Source organism: Scyliorhinus torazame, chromosome 30, assembly GCF_047496885.1.
Source record: "Scyliorhinus torazame isolate Kashiwa2021f chromosome 30, sScyTor2.1, whole genome shotgun sequence".
Classification (NCBI taxonomy): Eukaryota; Metazoa; Chordata; class Chondrichthyes; order Carcharhiniformes; family Scyliorhinidae; genus Scyliorhinus; species Scyliorhinus torazame.
Genome location: NC_092736.1, coordinates 1,800,071 through 1,826,413, shown reverse-complemented (window position 1 = coordinate 1,826,413; position 26,343 = coordinate 1,800,071). Strand labels below are relative to the sequence as shown.

Below are 26,343 nucleotides of genomic sequence, written 5' to 3'. Positions count from 1 at the left end.
CCGAGCTGGAAAACCCCTGACCTGAAATGGAGCATGTTTTGTTCTGATGGTTTCAGTCATCTCTCTGTTGTATCTGTTGTCAGCTGGACCCTCTCATTGGCATCATCACATTTTCTGTTTGTACATTATATAATCAACACTTTCTGTACAAGGTGGCAACTAACAATGCCATGTGTTTTCAGCTTGGAATGTATCAGAAAGCCTTTGAACATCTCGGAAACGCACTCACCTATAACCCCAACAATTACAAGGTACTGAGTCTCCCCTGTTTGGGGAGAACCTGCTGTGAAACCTAATACGGTTCAAGCATTTAATAACTTCTAATTTAATTATTCAAAAGGTGTGTTTGCTTAACCATATTATCATGATTGGTTAGTGTTCAAATATCCTATACTAAAACAGAAAACACGCTTATTCAGCAAGGCAAGGATTGTTCAGCTTTTATTCAAAGGAGCAGTCATAATAATAATAATCAAGGGTCAAAGATCTCAGAGCTACATACAAATTATTGGTTAATTCACTTGTGTTGGGACTCCGGGGCCTGAGGGGCTGGAATTCACCACACACTAGCCCAGGGTGTCGTACACTACAGATTTGCTCTTGATTAAACACGTCAAGGTGATTGTTTCCTGTTTGCTCGGGATATTTAAGGCTGGAATGTACAGTGAGCAATGGGGTTAGATTCTCATTGTTTGTTTAATGAGGTGTACTTATTGTTGTTTTTGTTTTTGCTCAGGCTATACTGGCCGCAGGCAGTATGATGCAGACTCACAGTGACTTTGATGTTGCTCTGAGTAAGTACAGAATAGCAGCACATGCCGTACCCGAGAGCCCGCCCCTGTGGAACAATATCGGAATGTGCTTCTTTGGCAAGAAGAAATATGTAGCAGTGAGTACAACGAGGAGCTTCTGTGCAAAGTCCCAACCAGTTACTGTGCTGCTCTCATAACCAATAGGGTTTGGTTTTGTGATAGTACGTCTGTGAGTGGGAGCCCGAATGCTGTTACCTAAGCTTCCTGTGATGGTGGTCCTGTAGATGGGCCATAATCTGTTCTCTCTGTCCCTTGATTGGTTCAGATCAGGCTGTTTAGCCGCTCAGATCTGCTCATGTAACCAGCGCGTTCTCTGCAGCGCACAGGCTCCAATTATCCTCTCTACCCACTGCCAATCAGCACAAAGCGTACCTTGCCGATTGAAATATGTTCATGTCAGCAGAGTAGGAACTCCGTACAGAGAGCTCTTGGTACCCAGCGTACTGCCATCAACCCCTCTACAATGGCACCTTCATCAGAGCAAAGGAACTACTGTGTGTCTGACTACCTGGGCGGCTAAACTACACAGCTGCCTTCATCAAAGAGCAAATCCAGCCTGTCTTACCCTTCCGGAAACAGCTGACGTTCAGTCAATCAGGAGCCCGAGCAAAACTGGAGTCAATGGGAATCGGGGGAAACGCTCCGCTGGTTGGAGTCGTACCCGGCACAAAGGAAGATGGTTGTGGTGGTTGGAGGTCAATCATCTCAGCTCTTAGCCTTGTTGCCTCACGGTGCCGAGGTTCCAGGTTCGATCCCGGCCCTGGGTCACTGTCCGTGTGGAGTTTGCACATTCTCCCCGTGTCTGCGTGGGTTTCGCCCCCACAACCCAAAGATGTGCAGAGTAGGTGGATTGGCCACGCTAAATTGCCCCTTAATTGGGAAAATGAATTGGGTACTCTAAATTTATTTAAAAAATGTTTTTAAAATCATCTCAGCTCCAGGACGTCACTGACGGAGTTCCTCCGGGTAGTGTCCTCGGCCCAACATCTTCAGCTGCTTCATACATGACCCTCCTTCCAACATAAGATCAGATGTGTGGATGTTCACCGATGACTGCACACTCATCGATGTTCAGCACCATTCACAACTCCTTAGTCACTGAAGCAGTCCATGTCCAAATGCAGCAAAATCTCGACAATATCCAGGCTTTGCTGACAAGTGACAAGTTACATTTGTGCCTCAGAAGTGCCAGACATTGACCATCTCCAACATCGCCCCTTGACATTCAATAGCATTACCATCACTGAATCCCCCACTATCAACATCCTGGGGGTTACCATTGATCAGAAACTGAACTGGACCCAGCCACATTAATACTGTAGCTACAAGAGCAGGTCAGAGGCTAGGAATCCTGTAGCGGGTAACTCACTTCCTGACCCTCCCAAAGCCTGTCCACCATCTACAAGACACAAGTCAGGAATACTCTCCACTTGCCTGGATGAGCGCAGCTCCAGCAACACTCAAGAAGCTCGACACCATCCAGGACAAGCAGCCCCGCTTGATTGCTCCCCTTCCAAGAACATTCAAACCCTCTACCACCGACATACAGTGGCAGCCGTGTGCACCATCTACAAGATGCACTGCAGTAACTCACCAAGGCTCCTTGGGCAGCATCTTCCAAACCCACGACCACTACCATCTTGACGGACAAGAGCAGCAGATACCTGGGAACCCCTCCACCTGGAGGTTCCCCTCCAAGTCACTAACCACCCTGATTGGAAATATATCCCCGTTCCTTCACTGTCGCTGGGGCAAAACCCTGGAACTCCCTCCCTATCAGCACAGTGGGTTACCTACACCCGCAGGGATTGTAGCAATTCAAGAAGGCAGCTCACCACCACCTCCTCGAGGGCAATTTGTGACGGGCAATAAATGCTCGGCCTAGCCAACAACGCCCACATCCCGTAAAAAATGAATTAAAAAGAAAGATGTTGAGGGATAACTCATTCCATTGGTCAGAATTGGAATGTCGGTCATTGTCAGGCCAACCCAGCAGTCTGTCCTCTCTTCACCCGGCATCATTTCACTCATTTATTTATGCATCTTCAGATACCTTTTGGTCATAAGTGATGATTTAAACATTAAAGCAACTCCTTAATCTGAGTGAGTGAATGGCTGTTGTGCTGTTTATTTTGCTGCAGGCTATCAGTTGTTTGAAGCGAGCTAACTATCTGGCTCCCTTTGATTGGAAGATTCTCTATAACCTGGGCTTGGTGCACCTGACAATGCAGCAACATGCTTCAGCATTCCACTTTCTGAGTGCTGCCATCAACATACAGCCGAGGATGGGCGAGTTGTACATGCTGTTGGCTGGTGAGTGCGGAGTCTGCCTCAGTGAAGCGACAGCATTTGATTAATGGAACCACTGACCCTTCCCAACACTCACACCTCCATCCAGTGCAGGAGTCACAGATATGGATGCTCCTCTCAGCACAGACATCCCTCACCATCTCTCCTGGAAATGCTGATCCCTTGGTGGACCTTACCCAGTACCTACCCCCTGTGTCAGTAAGGGCTCAGACAGTGAACACAGGTCATCACATCACGCACAGGTTCAGTCCTGTTCTCACTCCTCTCCCTTCATAGGTTTGCTGAGTAACCGTTCAGGGCAGAACCCATGTCCGATTTATTCATTTTCCCCCTAAGCCAAGGTCATGTGACACAATCTGGGATCAGCAAAGTTTTCATAGACTGCTGCTTGAACTGTTGCCCCTCAGGATCCCCATCTGGGAAGCAGCAGCAGATAAATTTACTAAATGCCCCACTCACCGGGGAGCTACACCCTGGAGAAATGCTGAACCCTCACACCCTGGGGACACAAGTGTGATCTTCAGTTCATTTAAAAAAAATAAATTTAGAGTACCCAATTCATTTTTTCCAATTAAGGGGCAGTTTAGCGTGACCAATCCACCTACCCTGCACATCTTTGGGTTGTGGGGGTGAAACCCAAGCAGACACGGGGAGAATGTGCAAACTCCACACGGACAGTGACCCAGAGCCGGGATTTGAACCCGGGTCCTCTGCGCTGCAGTCCCAGTGCTAACCACTGCGCCACATGCTGCCCTCCAGTACCCCACAGTTAAACAGCCTCTTTGACAAAGAAAAATATTCAACGGAATTTCATGGAGGAATTAAAATGTGATGCAATTGTGTGGAGGATTGAGGAGTAAAACTCCAGGTGTACGGACAGATTGGCAGTTTGTGCTCAGGCTTGTGGAGGGGTTTGTTCCAGCCAAGGGAACTGGCAACTCTGACTCCTGACGGTGGAGCGATTTACAAAAGGTCAGAGATCGTGGAACAATAGATTTGGGACTGGGCAGAGGGCGGAGGAGGTCCGAGCTTGTGTGGGGTGAACCCGTAGAGGGAGTTGTTGATGAAATAGGACCTCCCTGTGAGTGTTGTGATTGTGTAAAATTCACTTCTTGCTGTTCCAGTGACACTGACGAACCTGGCAGATCCCGACAATGCAAAGAGAGCCTACGAGCGAGCTGTGAGTTTGGAGCAGTGAGTATTATTGGGCCAAGTGCGGATTCATTGTGTTTTCCTTATTCCTTCATGGGATGTGGGTGTCACTGGCGGGGGCAGCACGTGTTGCCTTCCCGCATTGTCCTTGAACTGAGTGTCTCGCTCGGCAGTGAACCCTCATTGCTGTGGGTCTGCAGTCACATGTAGGCCAGACCAGGTAAGGATGGCAGATTTCCTCCCCTAAAGGCATGATGAATATTCAGTGACAATTGGTAGATCACCTCCTCCACCAAACTGATGAAGACAAAGCTTCCAGTTTGTTCCGTGGTGTGGCCTTTCTGATAATTTAAGAATCTTTATTTTTCCTGAAAATAGTCTCTATTCTCTCTTTTGTGTTACAAAGCAACAATGCAGACTATTTTGCATGATCCTGTTCCAGTCTGGGGTTAGGGCACCTTTCTCTGACCAACAGACTAGCCTGTGTTCTAATATTGTGCTTTATCATTTTTCCACAGATTGTAATGAATGTTGCTTTAATGACTTTCCCACTTATACTGCTCCTGTCGCACCAGAACGTGAAGCTTACGATCTGCTTTATTTCTCAACTAATCTTTTCCCCTTGTCTCGTGAGGGCTCTCATACTAGGGAACAGGTTCCAAAGCTATCAACTGCCCTCCAGGACCACGCTCCAAGTGGCTTTTCCCCCTATGAGTATTGACAGACTGTTAAACCAGGCAGAGCAGCATAGCTGACCTGACCGTGTCCTCACTCCACTAGAGAGAGTGGATCCCTGCTTCACAGTGGAATCAGTGTATCAACACTGACAGGAACAGGAGTGTATGTCACTTACATAGCCAGGTTGAAGGCAAATGGAATGTTTGTGTTTATTAAAGGGGAATTGAGTATAAAAGTAAGCCAGAGTTGTCACAGCTGTACAGACCTCATCTGGAGTATTGTGTACAGTTTTGGTCTCTCCACTTACAAAAAGTAAATATAATTATAATTGCGTTCAAAGCAATTCAGAGAAGGTTCACTCTAATGAATCCTGAGGTGAAGGTTATCTAATGAGGTTGAACAGGTCGAGTCTGTATCCATTGGAAATTAGACGAATGAGAATTACATTGAAACACAAGATGCGGAGGGGACTCTATAGGGATGGGTGTTTCCCCTTGTCGGAGAGTCGGGAACCGGGGGACTCCCGTATCAGACTGAGATGAGGAGAAATCTCTGCTCTGAGAGGATTTCTGAAATTGTCTTCCACAGAGAGCAATGGAGCCTAGGTCACGACTGAGTTAGACTGCACCTGGATTGAAGAAGGGTTGTGGGTTATGAGGGGCAGATCGATTGAGGCCACAATCCGATCAGCCATGACCTCATTGAATGGAGGAGCAGGCTCGAGGGGCCAAATGGCCTACTCCTGCTGCTAATTCTTGCCATATCTTTAACTCATCACTTTAACATCTATTCTTTTGTCTAACACCTTTTCTGTGGAGCAGTCACATAGGGTCAAATTTTCCATTCTGGTGGGAAAACCATGTGATTCCCACTGGACAGTAGGTGGGCGAACTCCCTCATCCTCAGCTTTCGGCTCAGCGAGGAGCTTGGCGAATCGTGTGGCGGGCAGAGAGTCTTGCTCACCCCATTGGGCCAACAGTCCTGGCACCATGTTTAAAGGGCACATGGAGAATCATTCACTCAGTTCAGGCCAGGAGCCCTTCACTAGCTTCCAGAGTCCTTGTGGCCGCAGATAGTCTGGGAGAAGCTCGCGGATGTGAACAACCACACCCCTGGACACAAGGGGCGGAATTCACCCCCCCCCCAACGCCAGGTGGGAGAATCGCCGAGGCGCCGCACGAGTCCCGCCACGCCACCCTGGCACCCGCACGCGATTCTCCCACCCCCCCCCCAAACCGGCACGGCGAGAATCACAGCTGTTTGTAACGGGCGAGCGGCGATTCTCCGGGCCCGATGGGCCGAGCGGCCTGCCCAACACGACAGGTTCCCACCGGCGCCGTCCACACCTGGTTGCTGGCGGCGGGAACAGCGCGGGAACGCTGGGGGGGGTGGCTTGTGGGGCGAGGAGGGGGGTTCCTGCACCGGGGGGGGGGGGGGAGACTCAAAACGGGTTTGGCCCGCGATCGGTGCCCACCGATCGGCGGGCCGCCCTCTCTGAAGGAGGACCTCCTTTCCTCCACCGCCCCGCAAGATCCATCTGACATCTTTTTGTGGGGCGGCCGCGGGGAGGACAGCAACCGCGCGTGCGCGGATGACGTTATTTACGTGGCGCCGGCCGTGTCATTTACGTGGCGTCGCGTAACCCGGCACGTGTAAATGACGCGGCGCCGCTCCTAGCCCCCCGGGGGCGGGTGAATAGGGGGCTGGGAACGGCCTCTGACGCCGGAGTGAAACACTCCGGTTTTCAATCCGGCGTCGGCACTTAGTCTCCCGATGGGAGAATTGCGCCCAAGGCGTCTCTGGCATTGCCTTTCACTCATCTCTAGTTAAACGCAAACCGGGAATACATCCGTGGTCGGGCCGGACCCTGTTTGTCAGCCTCTGAGTCCCCTGTTCCTCCTGGCCCTTGTGCCAACCAGCAATGGGACCTCCTCCTCCTCATCTGGATGAGAGCCATTTGTTAACGGCCCTCGAGTGAAGTACTGCGAGGTCCCCAAGAAAGAGAAAGCAACATTTCTGAACCTCGAAGTCTGAGTGACGTCACGGACCAGGTGAAGTGAGGTCACGGACCAGGTGAAGTGAGGTCACGGACCAGGTGAAGTGAGGTCACGGACCAGGTGAAGTGAGGTCACGGACCAGGTGAAGTGAGGTCACGGACCAGGTGAAGCTCGCCAGTTGTAAAGCTGAACATTCTGTTGGCCGAGATCTTAATGTGGAGGGTGAACGTAATTCTGGTCAGGTAGCCCTTTAATGGGAGGATAAGGGGTAAACCTTTTGGACGGAGGTGAGGTCAAGCTTCTTCACCCAGGGAGTGGTCAATCTGTGTAATTCACTGCCACAAAAAGCAGTTGAGGCCGAAACGTTGTGTAATTTCCTTTTTTAATAAAATTTAGAGTACCCAATTCACTTTTTCCAATTAAGGGGCAATTTAGCGTGGCCAATCCACCTACCCAGCACATCTTTGGGTCGTGGGGGTGAGACCCACGCAGACACGGGGAGAATGTGCAAACTCCACACGGACAGTGACCAAGAGCCGGGATCGAACCTGGGACCTCGGCGCCGTGAGGCCGCAGTGCTAACCACTGTGCCACCGTGCTGCCCTGTGTAATTTCAAGAAGGAGTTGGATATAGTTCTCGGGGCTAAAGGGATATGGGGGAGAAGGCGGGATCAGGATATTGAACTTGATGATAAGCCATGCTCAATGAATGGGGGAGCAGGCTCGAAGGGCCGAATGGCCTCCTGCTTCTATTTTCTATATTTCTATGTATGGGTGAGATGCCAATGCAAATAGAGATTCTGACGTCGTTCATCGGGAAACTCAACCCGCTTTGAAAATTCTCCCTCCGTTAGGAAACAGGTTTATTGCCTCCTGCCGGATGAAGTGCACTGTCCACCGTGATCATCTTTTACTGAGAATATCCAACCTCTCTCTCCTCTGCAGGTTAAACCCCCTGGTGAACTTAAACTATTCCATTTTACTGTACAACCAAGGGGACAGGAAGGGAGCTCTTCACCAATACCAGGAGATGGAGAAGAAGGTCTTGAAACTCAAGGCCAGCAGTAACGTGCTGGAGTTCGATCCAGAGGTACTCCATGGCATCTCATTATCCCAATGTCCTAACTGCTGCCAGCCTGTTGCAAATCAAGTAGCCTTCAATCCAAGACTCCACCTCAACTCTCCGATCACAAAATGTTATCATTTCATCTCTGACACCATCCGCAGGATTTTAAATTCCACACTTATTATCTATCATTGTTCCCTGATTTGCCGCAATGCCTGTCCAGCTCACCAGCCTAACCTACTGTTCAACCCTCGGGGCTCTTGACCCTTCGCCTGTGCTTAATACAACTTAAAAACTTCACATTGTGAGTGTTCCTGTTGCAGTTTGTATCTGAAAAATGATATTACATGAAGATTATTTTAGTAAGGGCACCGAGGACTATGGAGGAGGAGTGGTTAGATTGAGGTGAGGTAAAGCTCTCGGGGTTGAAAGGCACTCACTGTCCCTGTTCTTATTGGAGCTGCAGAGTTTTGGCTAAGATGTTAAACTGAGGCTCTGTTTAACTATTCAGGTAGACATTAAAAATCCTGTGGTGATATTTGAAAAGGTCTGTGTGTTCTCCAGGTGTCCTGGGTGATGATTTAACCTCAAACAGCGCCAACGAGACTAGATTAACTGAACGTTAATCTCATTGCTGTTCACGGGATTTGTGGTGTGCAAATCCACTTTCAGGTTTGCCTAGAGATTTGATAGGATGCAAAAATAAATGCAAATCCCTTCCTCGCAGGTCATCATAGTATCCCTACAGCGCAGAAGGAGGCCATTTGGCCCATCAAGTCTGTACTGACCCTCTGAAAGAGCTCCCTTTCCTGGCCCATTCTCCCGCCCTATCTCCATATTCCAACCTAACCGTTGGGACACTTAAGGAGCATTAAAAAAAAATTTAGAGTACCCAATTCATTTTTTCCAATTAAGGGGCAATTTAGCGTGGCCAATCCTCCTGCCCTGCACATCTTTGGGTTGTGGGGGAGAAACCCACGCTAACACGCAAACTTTCACACGGACAGTGACCCAGAGCCGAGTTTGAACCTGGGACATTGACGCCGTGAGGCAGCAGGGCTAACCCACTGTGCCACCATGCTGCCCGACACTAAGGACCATTGATCAAGGCCAATCTACCTAACCTCTATATCTTTAGGCTGTGGGAGGAAACCGGAGCATCCGGAATAAACCCATGCAGACACTGGGAGAATGTGCAAACTGCACACACTCACCCAAGTCCCTGGCATAGTGCATTACACTCTGTGCAGTTTTGTTCTGATCTCAACTCCCTAGTAGACCCAGCATCCCCAAGTCACTACCGCTTGAGATCCATTAATACAAAGAACAAAGAAATGTACAGCACAGGAACAGGCCCTTCGGCCCTCCAAGCCCGTGCCGATCATACTGCCCGACTAAACTACAATCTTCTACACTTCCTGGGTCCGTATCCTTCTATTCCCATCCTATTCATATATTTGTCAAGATGCCCCTTAAATGTCCCTATCGTCCCTGCCTCCACTACCTCCTCCGGTAGTGAGTTCCAGGCACCCACTACCCTCTGCGTAAAAAACTTGCCTCGTACATCTACTCTAAACTTTGCCCCTCTCACCTTAAACCTATGCCCCCTAGTAATTGACCCCTCTACCCTGGGGAAAAGCCTCTGACTATCCACTCTGTCTATGCCCCTCATAATTTTGTATACCTCTATCAGGTCGCCCCTCAACCTCCTTCGTTCCAGTGAGAACAAACCGAGTTTATTCAATCGCTCCTCATAGCTTATGCCCTCCATACCAGGCAACATTCTGGTAAATCTCTTCTGCACCCTCTCTAAAGCCTCCACATCCTTCTGGTAGTGTGGCGACCAGAATTGAACACTATACTCCAAGTATAGTGTCAGTTAAAAGGTTATTGTTCGATTGACTTTACTGTATTCCTCTATAACTACAACTGACAGGCATGTTTTCATTTAGAGTGTTATGTTTCAAAGCATATAAAGATAATTTTATCAACCTTGTTCTCCCATTTAGAGGCTTCAACCCTCCCTGGTGCGAGTATCATTCCTCGTGACTTTCCTTCAATTCTATTGAAAGATTCTCATGATCCAGTGCTAAATGTTCTAGGTCAGACAGTGCGAGCGAAGACTGAGTAATTAACGCCTTCTCTCTGCTGCTTTCAGCTGGTAGACATGGCTCAGAAGATTGGAGCTGCTCTTCAGGTTGGGGAGAATTTGGTCTGGACAAAACCAACAAAGGACTCCAAATTGAAAGAGCGCCCAGCAGCATCTGGTAAATCCAGCGCAAACCAGCAGCCCCTGGGCTCCAACAAGGCTCTGGGCCAGGCTATGTCCTCAGCCGCAGGGTACAGCAAGACCATGCAGCTTTCTGCAGGTAAGAAGCAGCTTATTGAACTCCGACTTCCAAGCGATCAATACTGCAAACGTAGCAACGTTTGCTGCATCTGGGAAAAATAGTCACTGCTCTTTAATACAGAGGTCTTAGATATTTGTATCTTTTAGTTCTGATAATTAACAAATAATGAAGGGTTTCCTGAGTGTAATTTTATGCATTTACATATAAAGTTTGTGCGATGATTCCTGTTTAGACATGTGGGTGTTGTCGGTGGGTGTGTTGTGGCGCAGTGGTTAGCACTGCTGCCTCACGCCGCCGAGGACCCGGGTTCAATCCCGGCTCTGGGTCACTGTCTGTGTGGAGTTTGCACATTCTCCCCGTGTCTGCGTGGGTTTCGCCCCCACAACCCAAAGATGTGCAGGGTAGGTGGATTGGCCACGTTAAATTGCCCCTTAATTGGAAAGAAAGAATTGGGTACTCTAAATTTTGAAAAACTCAACATGTGAACAGCGGGGAATTGCTATCTCAGTCCGCTGCACGGGAGGGTAGGGTGACTGTGTGGAGTTTGCACAGTCTCGTGTCTGCGTGGGTTTCCTCCGGTTTCCAACAGTCCAAAGGTCTGCAGGTTATGCCCCTTAGTGTCCAAAGATGTGCAGGTTAGGTGGGGTTACAGGGATGGGGCGGGGAGTGGGCCTTTTAAGGGTGCTCATTCAGAGGGTTAGTGCAAACTCGATGGGCAGAATGGTCTCCTGCCCTTTGGGAATTCTATGTTCTACGGAGGGTAATGAACAAACTTTGGACATATGAGATTTGGGGTATACATTGACATAGATTGAAAATTGATTCATGGACAGAAAACAGACTCGGTATAAATGGGTCATTCTTACATTGCCAGGATGTTACTAGTGGGAAACCACAAGGACCTGTGCTGGGCTAACAGCTGTTCACAATCTATACCAGTGATCTGGAGATTAGCCTCTGACGCTGGGTGGGAAATCAAGTTGTGAGGAGAATGCAAAGAGGCTTTGAGGGAATTTAGACAAGCTTAGTTAGCGGACAAAGAACAAAGAAAAGTACAGCACAGGAACAGGCCCTTTGGCCCTCCAAGCCTGCGCCGACCTGCTTCCCGCCTAAACTAAAACCTTCTACACTTCCGGGGTCTGTATCCCTCTATTCCCATCCTATTCATGTATTTGTCAAGATGCCCCTTAAATGTCACTATCGTCCCTGCTTCCACCACCACCTCCGGCAGCGAGTTCCAGGCACCCACTACTCTCTGTGTAAAAAAAACTTGCCTCGTACATCTCCTCTAAACCTTGCCCCTCGCACCTTAAACTTATGCCCCCTAGTAATTGACCCCGCTACCCTGGGGAAAAGCCTCTGACTATCCACTCTGTCTATGCCCCATATAATTTTGTAGACCTCTATCAGGTCTCCCCTCAACCTCCTTCGTTCCAGTGAGAACAAACCGAGTTTATTCAATCGCTCCTCATAGCTAATGCCCTCCATACCAAGCAACATTCTGGTAAATCTCTTCTGCACCCTCTCTAAAGCCTCCACATCCTTCTGGTAGTGTGGCGACCAGAATTGAACACTATACTCCAAGTGTGGCCTAACTAAGGTTCTATACAGCTGCAACATTGACTTGCCAATTTTTATACTCCATGCCCCAGCCAATGGAGGCAAGCATGCCGTATGCCTTCTTGACTACCTTCTCCACCTGTGTGACAAGAATGACAACTGGAATATAAGGTGGAAAAATGTGAAGTTGTTCACTTTGGTAGGAAAAACAGAAATGCAGATTGTTCTATGTTTCTTAAATGGTGAGATTGAGACGTGTTAGTGTCCAAAGGGACCCGGGTCTCTTGTTCATGAGTCACGAAAGCTCCTGTGGATATGCAGCAAGCAATTAGGAAGGCAAATGGTATCTTGTTGCAGGAGGATTTGAGTAGATCAGTGGAAGGTTATTGCTGCAATTGTACAGCACCTTGGTGAGGCCACACCTGAATTCTGTAGAGTTTAGAAGAATGAGAGATGATCTCATTGAAACCTACAAATCATTACAGGGCTTTACTGGTAGATGCACAAAGGATGTTTCCCTGCCTGAGGGTCCAGAAGCAGGGGGCAGAATCAGGGGCGAAATTCTCCGGTATCGGCGCGATGTCCGCCAACCGGTGCCCAAAACGGCGCAAATCAGTCGAGCATCGCGCCACCCCAAAGGTGCGGAATCCTCCGCATCTTTGGGGGCCGAGCCCCAACCTTACGGGGCTAGGCCTGCGCCGGACTAATTTCCGCCCCGCCAGCTGGCGGAAAAGGCCTTTGATGCCCCGCCAGCTGGCGCGGAAATGACATCTCCGGGCGGCGCGGGAGCGTTAGCGGCCGCTCACGGCATCCCCGCGCATGCGCAGTGGAGGGAGTCTCTTCCGCCTCCGCCATGGTGGAGACCGTGGCGAAGGCGGAAGGGAAAGAGTGCCCCCACGGCACAGGCCCGCCCGTGGATCGGTGGGCCCCGATCGCGGGCCAGGCCACCGTGGGGGCACCCCCCCGGGGCCAGATCGCCCCGCGCCCCCCCAGGACCCCGGAGCCTGCCCGCGCCGCCTTGTCCCGCCGGTAAGTTAGGTGGTTTAATCTACGCCGGCGGGACAGGCATTCTAGCAGCGGGACTTCGGCGTATCCGGGCCGGAGAATCGGGCGGGGGGGGGGCGCCAACCGCCACGATTCCCGCCCCCGCCGAATATCTGGTGCCGGAGAATTCGGCAACCGGCGGCGGCGGGATTTATGCCAGCCCCCGGCGATTCTCCAACCTGGCGGGGGGGGTCAGAGATTCACGCCCCAGAGGTGGGCTGTTTAGGACTGAGGTGAGGAGGAACCTCCTCATTCAGAAGGTGGTGATCTTTGCAATTCTTCACCCCAGAGGCTGTGGAGGCCAGGTCACTGAGTATATTCAAGGCAGAGATCGACACATTTCTAGATGTTAATGGTATGAGTCCTCACAAGTCCCACAGGGTTACCATAATCAACCTCCCCATGGCACCTGTGAGCTTCCCGCTAGTGGGCGGAGGCCCACCAGCTGGGGTGCGTTATCGGACGATGTCTCCCCAGACGGGGAGACCAGCGTTCTGGTAGTGCCGACGGGGACTGAGTGTGTGTGTACTCTCCCGTAGCGGCCGTTTTCTATGACTACAATAAACTCGCGTTTATTCACCTACAAGGACCTCCTGAGGCCTCACTGCAGGAAGATGTGGAGGTGGAAGAACACCAATATCTGGTCGAATGGTAGAGCAGACCTGAGGCGACGGAAACCTATTCCTGGTCTGAATCAGAAAATCACTTGTCTGGCAAACTCTGTAATAATGGCTTCACCAATACTTTTCACAAATTTATCATTACTCTTAAAATCTTATTTATTCAATCCAAAATTAAGGTTGGCATTTTCTATCTCCTGTTAATATTTTCAGGAAATTATGCATTTGAATCCTTGTATCTCTTTGACATCCAAATCTTTCTATTAAATATATATTCCCAATACGTGTGTGTATGTTGTGACAACCCTTGTGTTTCCTATGACGTTCTCTTGAATTGGTGGAATTATCTCCTCTGCAGTCTAAGCTTTTTCATTGTGGTTGAAATGTGAATCCCCTTCCCGAGTATGTGAACCTGTGTTTGATTTACCTGTGTTAACTTGCCAGGCTGTGTAACAAACATGGTTTATATGATGTAAGTGCTGCAGCCTTGACAGTGAACAAATTGAATTGTCTCCACTGCAGGTGGATTTCCAAGCCGAGTGCAGAAACCTCCATCGTTACCCTTGGAACCAGAGGCGAGTGCGGATCCAGGCACCGAGGACCTGAACAGAAAGCAGGAGCTGAGATAGTTAGGACTGAGCATCGGTGACCACCGGTCACATCCCTAGAATAGGTAATTAAATTCAATTAATAAACCTAGCACCACTCCAAACGCTCACGGATGAGTCTCTGAGATTGTACGAGGCCATTGGAATGAAGGCTGCTGCAGTGTCTCCAACATCCAGACCATCGGCAGGGCTGAGCTTTGCAAAAGGCTCAAATGCTGGAAATCTGAAAAAGACGCAGAATTTGACAAAGAAAGATTGGTTCCAATAGGGTCGGCCGGAGGGAGTCAATCCCGGATGGGCCCAGCTAAGGCATCTCTAGAACCTGTCTACCCCAAGGTCACATACACCTTGGCTTTGTCTTGCCAGGGGAAGGGTCACCCAGGCCATTCTGCACCCCCCCCCCCCCCCCCCCGCCCCACACACAACTCCCAAACTTCAACATGCCCCTCATTGTTGTAACAAGGATGAGCAGACTTTGAAATATTCAGGCCATTTGCCCGGATTTAAGGAGGTTCCTCCTCCAGGCAGCCCGCTGTCCCCAGGAGTTTGGTACAAGTAATTTTCTGCCAATTTGAGGACTTCCGCAATGTAGTTCTGGCAGGTGAGCAGTGGAGCACTGCCATTTCTGGGGCAATGATTGTTCAGATTCTTGGTCAGCGCGTTGTTCGCTGGTCTCTGCCAGGACTAGTTGAGGAATCTGCATTTTGTCCTAGTGCTGGGGTTGGGTTTATTCCAATAGTAATTGGAAATGAGCAGCTTCTGAGAGGAAATTCTGGCGAGCAGAGGATGGGGCGTAACAGAGGTGACTGAACAGGGTTCACACAAGATGGACGCTACCAGGGCAAGTATTAGCATTGTCACCCTGGAACTAAGCCCCGGGGAGGTGTCAGAAATACAGACTACGTGGGAGTGAGAAGCAAAATGGTCAAGAGGGCTGTACCTTTTCTTTCAAACATTTGCTGACAAAGTGGTAGCTTTTGATACAATTCATACACAATTGCATTGAAAGCTGTAGAGGGAGGAAGTTCTGTTGTTTACCGACCCATAAAACCATCTCAATAAACTGAAGTCTATTTGTACAAAGGCTGTATTATCCGCCCACTTTCATACAAGTTTCCATTGCGTGCACAGAGATTGCTTTTGTCAGCACTGTGGATAAAGGGTCAGTTATGGCACAATGTGTAATGTAATTGCTTTCACATCTTGGGATCAGTTGTATTTGTAGAGTGTTAATTTTCAGTGATGAAAGGGCTATTGTGGAGGAAGCTGGCATTATCTTTTGAGAGCTCTGCAAAGGTGGCATGCGTTTCTGTGAGTAGAATTCTACAATGTTACAGCACGAAGAGGCTGCACTGAGCCTCTGCTCGCTACCCCTTCTACCTGAACCTTTTTATTTATCCATTTCCCTTTTCAAAACTGTTATGAATCTCATGTCCTTATTATTGGACTGGGAGAAAAAACTCGTAACATCTTCATTCTCTTGATTGATTTACTAATAGGCCACAAACAAGTGGAAACAGCTTTTTGTAATTTACTTATCAAACCCAGCACCCTCTCCCCAAACATTTATTTTACTGAAACGAACGGCAGTTTATTTGTCTCTCCTCCAGCCCCAAGATCATCTCCTCCGCACGGCCGTGTCGTTATGTGCCCGACGCTGGACGGTGCTTTAGCGAAACTGATCGGTCTGTCTGAAATACAATGTTCCAAAGAATTGGTATCAGAAAAATGTGGCAGGGCAGCACGGTGGTCCAGTGGGTTAGCACTACTGCCTCATGGCGCTGAGGTCTCAGGTTCAATCCCGGCCACAGGTCACTGTCCGTGTGGAGTTTGCACATTCTCCCCGTGTCTGCGTGGGTTTCACCCCCACATCCCAAAGATGTGCAGGGTGGGTGGATTGGCCACGCTAAATTGCCTCATAATTGGAAAAAAAAATAGAATTCTGTACTCTAAATTTAAAAAAGAAAAGAAAAATGTGAGACTGGAGCCACATCGGGATATGGGGACAGGTGGTGCAAAGCTTGATCAAAGTGGAGGTTTGAAGGAGTGAGAGGTTTAAGGGGGAATTCTAGAGCTTAGGGCTGAGGCAGTGGAGGGAAATGGTTGGCTCAGGGAGTTGGAGATTGCATTAGAGGTTTGCAGATCTGAAGGAGATTCCAGAGGTATGGAATGATGAGCCCATGGATGAGAACTTTAGATTTTCAGAGGAAAACCACCAAGTCCTGTTAAAAGATTCACACAACAGTTGGCTCTGATTACTGTTCCCTAATCCTTGTAAATTGCTGCTCACGTTGTCGGCAGTATTCCTCACACTGCCTCCATTCCCAAGAAAACGTTTCTGGGTAGAATTCCCATTGAGCGATTCTGCGATCTCCACTGTGGCTTCGCTGGAAACCTTGGAGAGCATCGAGCATTGCCTCTGTTTGAAGTTGTGCCCTCCATGCCTGCGGAAATTCCAAGCATTCGTGATTTTAAATACATTTCTTTTCTTAATTTTTGAGGCATTCTTTACAATTTTATGTTTCTGAGGTTGGACAAGATTTTAGATTCTGAAATAAGAGCATTTATCTGGCCAGCTGTAAACTGATGTTCTTAGAAAAATATAGTGTCTGGCATTGTGAAGCAACAGCAGATCTGTTATAATGTCTATGTTTCTGCATAAAGCGTTCCTAAAATTAAAAATGTTGGCACTTTGATGTTTTTCTCTTCATGGTTTCCATCTTGTTAGATTGTCGCACACTCACTGTCCTTTACAAATAGGCATTGCACAATTAACAACTATAATACAATCTTTAAAACCAAAGTCATTAGAGCAATGGATTATAGGCTGGCCCACATCAATGTCTGTTACACATCCAACAGTCACGTGTTACATGTCCCCTTAATCTGAACAGCTCACGTGAATCTCAACGGTCTGCTCCCACATTTAAAAAAAAAAAACGGTTGTGAAGTGTAATTCTGAACAAACGGCTGGAATTATAACGTTGAATCCATGGTCTTGTCAATTTTATAAATGCATTCAACTTGCACTCCAGCACCAAATGGAATTGGGAGACATGGGGCTGAATAAATCTCCATTCTGTTTGTCTAAGACTTCAATTTGAACGCATTATTCTTGTCTAGTGTGAAAACCAAATGCGCTCAGGTGAGCAGCTGGCATTTGCTGCTTTGCTCTGCTTCCCCATTACAGCCAGAAATGTTGAAAGAGCTTCAAGCATATGTGAGCTTTCATTCTGCACTAATGCAGTGTGATTTACTGCCCTGACAGGTATGGTTAATCCAGGGGCAATCATATATTTATTCATTCTTATCAATCTAGAGGAACACTGAGGTATGGTGTTTGCAAAAGCATCTGTGTAAGATCGGCTAATTCAGCAGAAAGGGGTTGACACCTGACGACCTTTGGATCAAATAACTTGCTGCAATTATATATTAATCCATCAAAGGAGCTAACTGCTCTTAAATTGCTTTTGATTTTCCATTACACAGGCCGTGTAGACCATGAATAAAAGTCTACATTCACACTCCTGGTTGAATAAAAAATGTATTGGAATTCCAATATAACATTAGAACATGAAATTTTTAAAAAAGCCACAGAGTAATGCTACTAGCAAAGTTCTTTGTACATAAACTACAGTAGTTTGCATTGTTTCTACATCATGATTAATAAACAGACCTACAGCATCCTTAGAAAACAAAAAGCTGCTTTTGCTAATGAGGACACTACAGATACACCAGAGCTTTTCCTAAGTTTAAACAGGCCAATAAGAAAATGGTTCTTTGTAAAAGGATGAAAAAAGTGCATAACAGATCTTACTGTCTACAACGGGGAGGGAGATTCCTAAACCTTCACAATAGCTTTGTTTAGTTATATTCATTACAATAAATTTCCTTAAACAGTTATATTAACATTCATGGGTGATGTACACAGGGAAGCAATATTCACAAACAAAGTAAATCCTAGACTTGTAAGAAGCAATTACAATGATATTATGGGGAGGGTGAAAAAAAAGAGGGAAAAGAGCTTCCTGTAATTGGAACTCATTACATTAATTAAAAAGAGAATCTAATCTGAACCCAGTTTACAGGGTTGATCCAAGAATCGTGAAATTGGCACCCATCCAACCGGGTCCATTGAATGTACAGTGAACTCATCCCCATTTACGGGGTCCGGTCTGGATCCAGTAACCGGAACACACTCACTCAACAAGATTCAGTGAGGGCTGGGAAATAAACCTATGAAAAGATCCTATGATTGGCACCCATTCATTGGGGTTTAATGCTGGCTGTGGAATTGGAACCTTTGATCAGGGTTAATAAAGAACCTGTAATCAAAACCCGTTTGGCCGGGTTTACCTAGCTTTTCTCCTATGGCTAAATGATTTTTCCGATTGAACATGTAAAGATATTCTTCATATAAAATGTCAACTGCTGCACACATTTTGTTGAAACCAGCGTGCTTTCTGAGTCATGCTAAGCCTCGAGTTATTTGTGGAGGGGGCTCGCCGGTTCCTTCTTCCTAATTGTGCTTTAATCAGCTAACTTGCCAAGTCGTGCAGGAATATTCTGAAGTTTGCTAAAAGATCACAGTGATGAACGCAGATAACTTGGCAGTTTGACCAGGAGAATGCAGAGTAGAGTCTGTATGCCACGGCACTGGGTGATGCAGAGGAAGCAAGAAATGGCCACATTTTTTAATTGATGCATCTCACGTCAGCTTATGGTGAGGCAGTCAAACGTCACATCTGGATACCAAAGTAACAATTCAACATTCTTTTCATAACACCAGAAAACGTAAACACGCAGTAAATAGACGATATCGAATGTCGAACACTGTACCGGTGCCTCCAGTACATTTCCAAACCAGCAGAGGTCTGTCTGAGCTCAGAGTCGTCAGATTCCATGGCTTTGGCTGGACTGTATGATATCCACAAGTCTGGATCCACTGGACTGAAATCGTGACAAAGGCAGTTTCCACGAGACTTAACACATCACATTATGTTGTATCCGACCCTCTGGGTGTCTTTTGTACATGCTCCTTGCAGACCAGCTCTGCTTTCAGTTTGTGAAACTGATGGTATTCTGACTGCATCTATGCTGTAGTGATAACATTCAGATCCTTCATTAACCCCGTCAGATGCGTCATCTCTTCTGTCAGCTCGTCTGGGCCGTAATTCTGCAAGAGAGGCGGAAGCTTACAAAGCATTTCCTCAGAACAAGACGTTATTTCTTCAGGGGCACGATCTGCTTAAAGAACTCCTCGACAAGACTCCAACATACTGAGCAATGGGATAAGGATCTAAGCCTGCAGTTCCTCACGATGAGCCACTGAGGAGGAACAGGCGATAGGAGGAGGCCACTCTGCCCCTCGAGCCTGCTCCACCATTCAACTAGATCTTGCTGATCTACGATTTACCCGCAGGATAGAAACCGTCTCTTGAGCGGTTCTATTTTCATTGGGGATCTTTCACTTATTAAACGGGGGGGGGGTTAATCCCCATCTCAACCTCAAAACCCTGGCTGCATCTTTTTGGAGATCAACAAAATGAGAGGAGATTTGACTGCATCTTAGATTAGTGACGAGCTCACATCCAGCCATATATTTTTTTTAAATAAATTTAAAGTACCCAATTCATTTTTCCAATTAAGGGGCAATTTAACGTGGCCAATCCACATACCCTGCACATCTTTGGGTTAGACTCAGACACGGGGAGAATGTGCAAACTCCACACGGACAGTGACCCAGAGCCGGGATCGAACCTGGGACCTCAGCGCCGTGAGGCTGCAGGGCTACCCACTGTGCTGTTGTGCGGCCCATCCAGCCATATATTGAGAGCCATAGATGTGAAACAGTGAGCTACAGCGGTGAAGAGGAGACAGACAGAACTCTAATGTCTCTTTTTTCCTTATTCCTTCATGTGATGTGGGCGTCACAGGCTGGGTCAGCATTCGTTACCCATCCCTAATTGCCCTTAAACTGAGTGTATCGCTCGGTCGTTCCAGGGGACGACAGTTAAGAGTCGACCACATTGCTGGGAGTCTGGAGTCACATGTAGGCCAGACAGGGTGAGTACGGCAGATTTCCTTCCCGACAGGACATTGGTGAACCAGATGTGTTTTACCACAATCGACAATGGTCACCATCGCTGAGATTAGGTTTCAATTCCAGATTTGATTAATTGAATGTAAATTCCACCAGCTGCCATGCCGGGATTCGAACCCATGTCCCCAGAGCACCGACCCAGGCCTCTGGATTACTAACTAGACCAGTGGCACGACCACAATGCCACTGTCTCCCTGAGGTACCGACAACACAATGTCGGGGATCAAAAAAATGAGGTTACCCAGAGGAAACAAAACCAATATTTGCAGAGAAAGAAAACAAAAAACCAGAAGAGTTCATTTAAAAGATTTAAAATAGGGTGTGGGATACAAAAACCTTCATCACAATTTTAAAAGCTTTTGTTGGCTATTGCTGATCTCATCCCTCCTGTTAGCTGGGTGGGGCGGAGGGTGATGAATATTGAAACATTCACCCGACACTGGTAAAGTTGAGAAATTCGAATAGTAAGTGGCTGTGGGAAAGAAAGACGATCCATTCCTGGGAATATTGCCACAGGAGATGTACAAAACAAACCAGCATTTGAATAAAATCAGTTCAAACTTACACTGTCCGAATCCTCCAGCATTTTAGTGGATTCTGCGAGCTCTGGTGCGCTGGGTACAGTAACTGCCATTGGAGATCTGCTCCTCCCCAGTGTTCCTATTGATGCCGTCTTCACTGATTGTACCTGAGGGTTTGTTCCTGTAATTGAAACAAGATCAGTCAGATTTCCAGAACGGCAGCACGGTGGCGCAGAGGGTTAGCACTGCTGCCTCACGGCGCCGAGGTCCCAGGTTCGATTCTGGGTCACTGTGTGGAGTTTGCACATTCTCCCCGTGTTTGTGTGGGTTTCGCCCCCACAACCCGAAGATGTGCAGGGTAGGTGGATTGGCCACGTTAAATTGCCCCTTAATTGAAAAAAAATGAATTGGGTACTTTAAATTAATTTTTTTTAAAAGGTTTCCAGAACTGTCGAAGCTCATTTTCAACATTAGATAAAGTTCACACCCACCCACGATAGAAACATGCAAAGCAAGAGATGCAAGAATTCCTGCTGAAGGTTTGATCCCTCCCAATGTGAATCCCTCGCCCCCCCCCCCCCTTTGCACAATCGGCAAGTCAGTACCAGCTCACCTGTCTGAGACAGTAATGGCATACTGGATGATGTTGTTTCATAGCTGGTGCTGGCTGGAGGAATCGTAATCACAGCAAAGCTTTTCAGTGGGTGGGATGGACGTACATGGGCTGTCGGGACATTGCGATTGGACTCCTCCTCCTGAGACCCAGGCAGGTAGGAAACTTCGGGTACGTCAGTCTCCACGTTCTCCACAGGGTGAGCCTGCGAACTGGGCGCTGGGGACATGTCGCTATTGGGTGTATTCCGTACGGATTCTGGAATAGGAATCATCGGGAAACAGTCAACACTCCAGGGCTTCTCCAAATCTTCACTTAAACAATCCACAGTCTCAGATGGAGATGCTTTATTGTGAACAAAAAATATATAAATCGACTCACTGTGTAAAGAGGTCATTCTCATTCTAAACAACTGAACAAGTCAACAGACGTTTTCTTTGCCTAACTGATTTATAGAAGAACTCTGATAACCATGTCCCGAGGTTAGTCCAGCACAAAGAAAGCCATTTGAGGTATGGTATCCTAAATTTGGTTTGAGTATCTCCAGATGACATTACAGTACAAGCGAAGCAAAACAAGAGCAATGTTTAATCCGATAAACATAAATTAGAACCATTAGCGTGATGAAATACCAAAAAGTTACAACACAAAATGGTCTCCACACCGTCAAATAGTCTAATGACATTAACCTACCCGTTCCCATTTCTTTCATTCACTTCTCCAATCTCCCTTTCATGCTGAAACGGTTTCTGCATTTCCACCAATCCAGTGATTAAGTTCCACGGCCTCTGTGTAAAGAGGTTTGGCTTACCTGCCGATCTAAACATTTCATCTTGGGTTTACAGTTTCTCAACCTTGATCCTTCAAATTCATGAACCAGTCTGCATCTATCTACCCTGTCCCATCCTTTCATACATTGAAAAAATAATAGATTGCCAGCTAATTTGTGCTGTGCTGATAGAAAAAGAGCCACACATTTAGCGAATTGTTAAACTATCTCTTAATCTGCCTCATTCTTTAAATATTACCTTTAGTTCAGCTCTTGCAAACAAGTGAATCATCCTGGAGGTACAATCAGACCATACATCAATTTGTTACCCCGGGCTCTGTTTTACATTCACTCTTTCCCAACCGCTGGAGCTTCACTCAAAGTTTATAAATGATGTTTTTGCTCTTTCTGGTCCCAAGATCCTGTCCAAGATAAATACCTGGTGGTCATTTCCAACCTCACTACTACCATTCATCCAAATATAACTGCTGGAGCTTTAGGAAAGACAATCCCAAGTAGGGCAGAGATTGAGAAGTTCAAAACCTACACAATATTTTCAGGGATTGAGGATTGAAATGTTGATCAGCGAGTCACTTCCCTGAAAAAAGCTGAGAATGAACCCAACCTGTAGTGGACAGGAGGGTGCTGGTTGATGATAAACACTGCTGCCCCTCACACAGAGGAAGTTATAACCTAGGAATAAAGCTAAAGGCAGCAGATACAGCTCCACTCTTGTGGTTCCGAGGCACCTGGGTTGAGATCTCACCTGCAGAATTGGCCCTGTCTACTGCGGAGTCAAGCGGGCGGCTGCTGATCTGATGGCGAAAGTAGCTGCGAGCTGGGGGTGAAGGCCCGTCACAGTGGTGATGGTGATGAGGATTGTCGAGTGAATGGATGGGATGGGCACTAATCACAGCTGTGAATGAATATAACATAGAGAGCACTTCACACACAGAACCAACTACAGTGACCCCGAGATACCCTACCCCCTGTACCCAGACACATGAATCACATTCAGAACCCCTCGTCATCCCTATTCAGGACGCTGATCTAACGGAGAACTCCGAGATACCAGGCCTCAGGCCCCCACCTTCCAGGGGTGAAATTAAATGGAGGTTGGGTCTGCTCTCAGATGGACGTGGAGGATCCCTTGGCATCAGGGCCCCTGCTAAGCTGTGCAGGTGGCTGGGGGCACGCAGCAAGCTTGGAGGTACTATGCAGGCCTCATTCTCTGACAAGGCACCTCATTTAGAAAAACAGTTTGAAGGAAGTGCATACTGAAAGAACTAGTCATGCACAGGGAACATGGGGTGACACCATTTTGAAGGCAAGCAGAGCCAATCCCTATCAAATACCCAAATGCTCATGGCCATGAGCACATTGCTGTTTACGGGATCTTGCTGTGTTCAAATTGTGCATTTCCTGCATTAAAGCAGTGACCATGCTTCAAAAATACTTTGTTGAAATGTGCTTTGGACTGCACAAAAAGGTGACCATTAAGTACTGAAATATCTGGTGTGGGGCTTTGAATCGCCACCGCCAGTCTTGGAAGCGAGGGGTTTGCTCACAGAGCCTGAAGATCAGGCACTGCGAGGGAGAACGATGGAAGGGGGCGAACAGATGGGCCCCTAAATAGTCTTAAAGAATCCTAGACTGAAAACCCCACCGGGGAACAAACCAATTGAGGTTCTGTCTGTTATAAAGTTGGATCACACGGGCAGCAGGCTGGTGCAGTGATTAGCACTGCTGCCTCACGCCGCCGAGGACCCGGGTCACTGTCCGTCTGGAGTTTGCACATTCTCCCCTTGTCTGCGTGGGTCTCACCCCCACAACCCAACAAAAATGTGGAGGGTAGGTGGACTGACCACGCTAAATTGCCCCTTAATTAGGAAAAAAAATAATTGGGTACTCTAAATTTATATTTTAAAAAATGAAGTTGGATCACACTCAGCCCCGCTCTGAAACACATGGGATGGGATTCTCCGCAATCGGCGCGATGTCCGCCGACCGGCGCCAAAAACGTCTCGAATCAGTCCGGCATCGCGCCGCCCCAAAGGTGCAGAATTCTCCGCACCTTGAGGGGCCGAGCCCTCACCTTGAGGGGCTAGGCCCGCGCCGGACTGATTTCCGCCCCGCCAGCTGGCGCGGAAATGACTTTGCCGTGCGACGCATGCGCGGGAGCGTCAGCGGCCGCTCATGGCATCCCCGCGCATGCGCAGTGGAGGGGGTCTCTTCCGCCTCCGCCATAGTGAAGACCATGGCGAAGGCGGAAGGAAAAGAGTGCCCCCACGGCACAGGCCCGCCCGTGGATCGGTGGGCCCCGATCGCGGGCCAGGCCACCGTGGGGACACCCCCCCGGGGCCAGATTGCCCCGCGTGCCCCCCAGGATCCCGGAGCCCGCTCGCGCCGCCTTGTCCCGCCGTTCGAAAGGTGGTTCAATCCACGCCGGCTGGCGTGGGTTGACAGCGGCGGGACTGCGGCCCATCGCGGACCGGAGAATCGCCGGGGGTGGGCCCGCCGACCGGCGCGATTTCCAGCGACCGGTGCGATTCCCGCCCCCGCCGAATCTCTGGTGGCGGAGAATTTGGGACACGGCGGGGGCGGGATTCACGCCGGCCCCCGGCGATTCTCCGACCCGGTGGGGGTGTTCCTTTTGCTCTTTATTTACTTTCTGCTCTTTTTTAAACTCCAGACACACACATGGCTGAAATGAAGGTTGCAATCAGTCAGTTTTCAACAGTTATTTGAATACTTTTCCACCATGTTTAACTTCCATCCTTTATTACACTTTCACCAATATTTAACCCAAGGAGATTCAGTGATTTCTGTTTCAGCCAGAACGTTACAGCTGTTTTGATGATGGTGTTAATTACTCATTTACATTTGCCCAGTGTTACAGAAAACTATGGCCTGATTATATATTTAGGATTTTAAGAAGTCCCCAGTAAAACGAGCTGTAAATTTAAGAAGACTTTCTCCTGAACCTTGTACCAATTGATACAGTGACGACATTGGGCACCGAGTAGCATTAACCTGCCCCTTCTTTCATTTGGCTCTTTTTTTCTCTGAGCTGGTGCAAATCCACCCAAGAGGTGCAGTTGAGAGCATCAGTCCGAGCCCTGCCTCTGGGGACCATCCTGTTTTCCAGCAGTAATTCCTGGATAGTGACCTTCTGGACCTTGGATTCTCCATATCCAGAACATAGAACAAGCAGTGCAGAAGGAGGCCATTCGGCCCATCGAGTCTGCACCGACCCACTTAAGCCCTCACTTCCACCCTATCCCCGTAACCCAATAACCCCTCCTAATCCTTTTGGTTACTAAGGGCAATTTATCGCGGCCAATCAACACAACCTGCGGGTTGTAACAGGATTTGGGTCTGTATGGATCAGGGAAACACGGCCTTTATCCACAAGGCCTTCAGATTGGACAATTCATTCATTATCACCTGGCTCAGGTATTTCTGCATCTTTTATTATCCGGGCGTAGTTATAAAATATTAACACAACCCTCAAATGGCTACATAAAGATATTATCACATACGCTGAGGTGGCTGAGCATCAAAAGGCATCATCATCTTTGGTCGCAGTCCTCGCCGCCCATTCAGCGTGGTTATGCCATCTTCCAGTTCACGGCCTGCAAGCAGAAACATCCCATAATATCACCGGCTCGCGGAGCTTTACTGCATAACCACACTCATCAGGCAGAAACTACTCAAACCATATCAACAATGACAGGTAAAAAACGCTGTCGGCTCCTACACCACTGCCTTGCTCACAGCTCACATCCAAAAATCGTGTCGGCTCCTGACACCAGGAAAACCGATAAATGTGGAAAATTTAAACCTGGGAAATTCCTCTCTGACCCCCTGAGGCATCCGAAACCAGTTCAATTCTGGTCGCCGCATTATAGGATGGATGTGGAAGCATTGGAAAGGGTGCAGAGGAGATTTACCAGAATGTTGCCTGGTATGGAGGGAAGATCTTATGAGGAAAGGCTGAGGGACTTGAGGCTGTTTTCGTTAGAGAGAAGAAGGTTAAGAGGTGACTTAATTGAGGCACACAAGATGATCAGAGGATTGGATAGGGTGGACAGTGAGAGCCTTTTTCCTCGGATGGTGATGTCTAGCACGAGGGGACA

The 26,343-nt window shown here is 48.0% G+C and overlaps 2 protein-coding genes across 23 annotated transcripts in view; one reads left to right on the top strand and one right to left on the bottom strand.

The window, feature by feature from the left end:
- bbs4 (Bardet-Biedl syndrome 4) overlaps positions 1–16,894 on the top strand; it is a 70,410-nt gene extending 53,516 nt beyond the window's left edge. For all 13 annotated transcript variants that reach the window (XM_072492665.1, XM_072492669.1, XM_072492663.1 and 10 more), the window contains 7 exons: positions 183–251; positions 737–889; positions 2,954–3,125; positions 4,247–4,316; positions 7,895–8,039; positions 10,174–10,384; positions 14,113–16,894. In XM_072492665.1, coding sequence (XP_072348766.1) covers positions 183–251; positions 737–889; positions 2,954–3,125; positions 4,247–4,316; positions 7,895–8,039; positions 10,174–10,384; positions 14,113–14,219 — 927 coding nt within the window. In that variant the 3' untranslated portion in view covers positions 14,220–16,894. The remainder of the gene's footprint in view (positions 1–182; positions 252–736; positions 890–2,953; positions 3,126–4,246; positions 4,317–7,894; positions 8,040–10,173; positions 10,385–14,112) is intronic.
- Positions 16,895–17,723: 829 nt separating this feature from the next.
- The window catches only part of LOC140404308 (neogenin-like), a 223,681-nt gene continuing 215,061 nt past the window's right edge, over positions 17,724–26,343 (bottom strand). For 5 of the 10 annotated variants that reach the window (XM_072492648.1, XM_072492651.1, XM_072492652.1 and 2 more), the window contains exons 24-28: positions 25,747–25,839; positions 22,971–23,120; positions 21,436–21,780; positions 20,867–21,003; positions 17,724–19,374 (exon numbers count right to left, since the gene is read on the bottom strand). In XM_072492648.1, coding sequence (XP_072348749.1) covers positions 19,291–19,374; positions 20,867–21,003; positions 21,436–21,780; positions 22,971–23,120; positions 25,747–25,839 — 809 coding nt within the window. In that variant the 3' untranslated portion in view covers positions 17,724–19,290. The remainder of the gene's footprint in view (positions 19,375–20,866; positions 21,004–21,435; positions 21,781–22,970; positions 23,121–25,746; positions 25,840–26,343) is intronic. The other 5 variants (XM_072492656.1, XM_072492653.1, XM_072492654.1 and 2 more) reach the window with 2 other exon arrangements.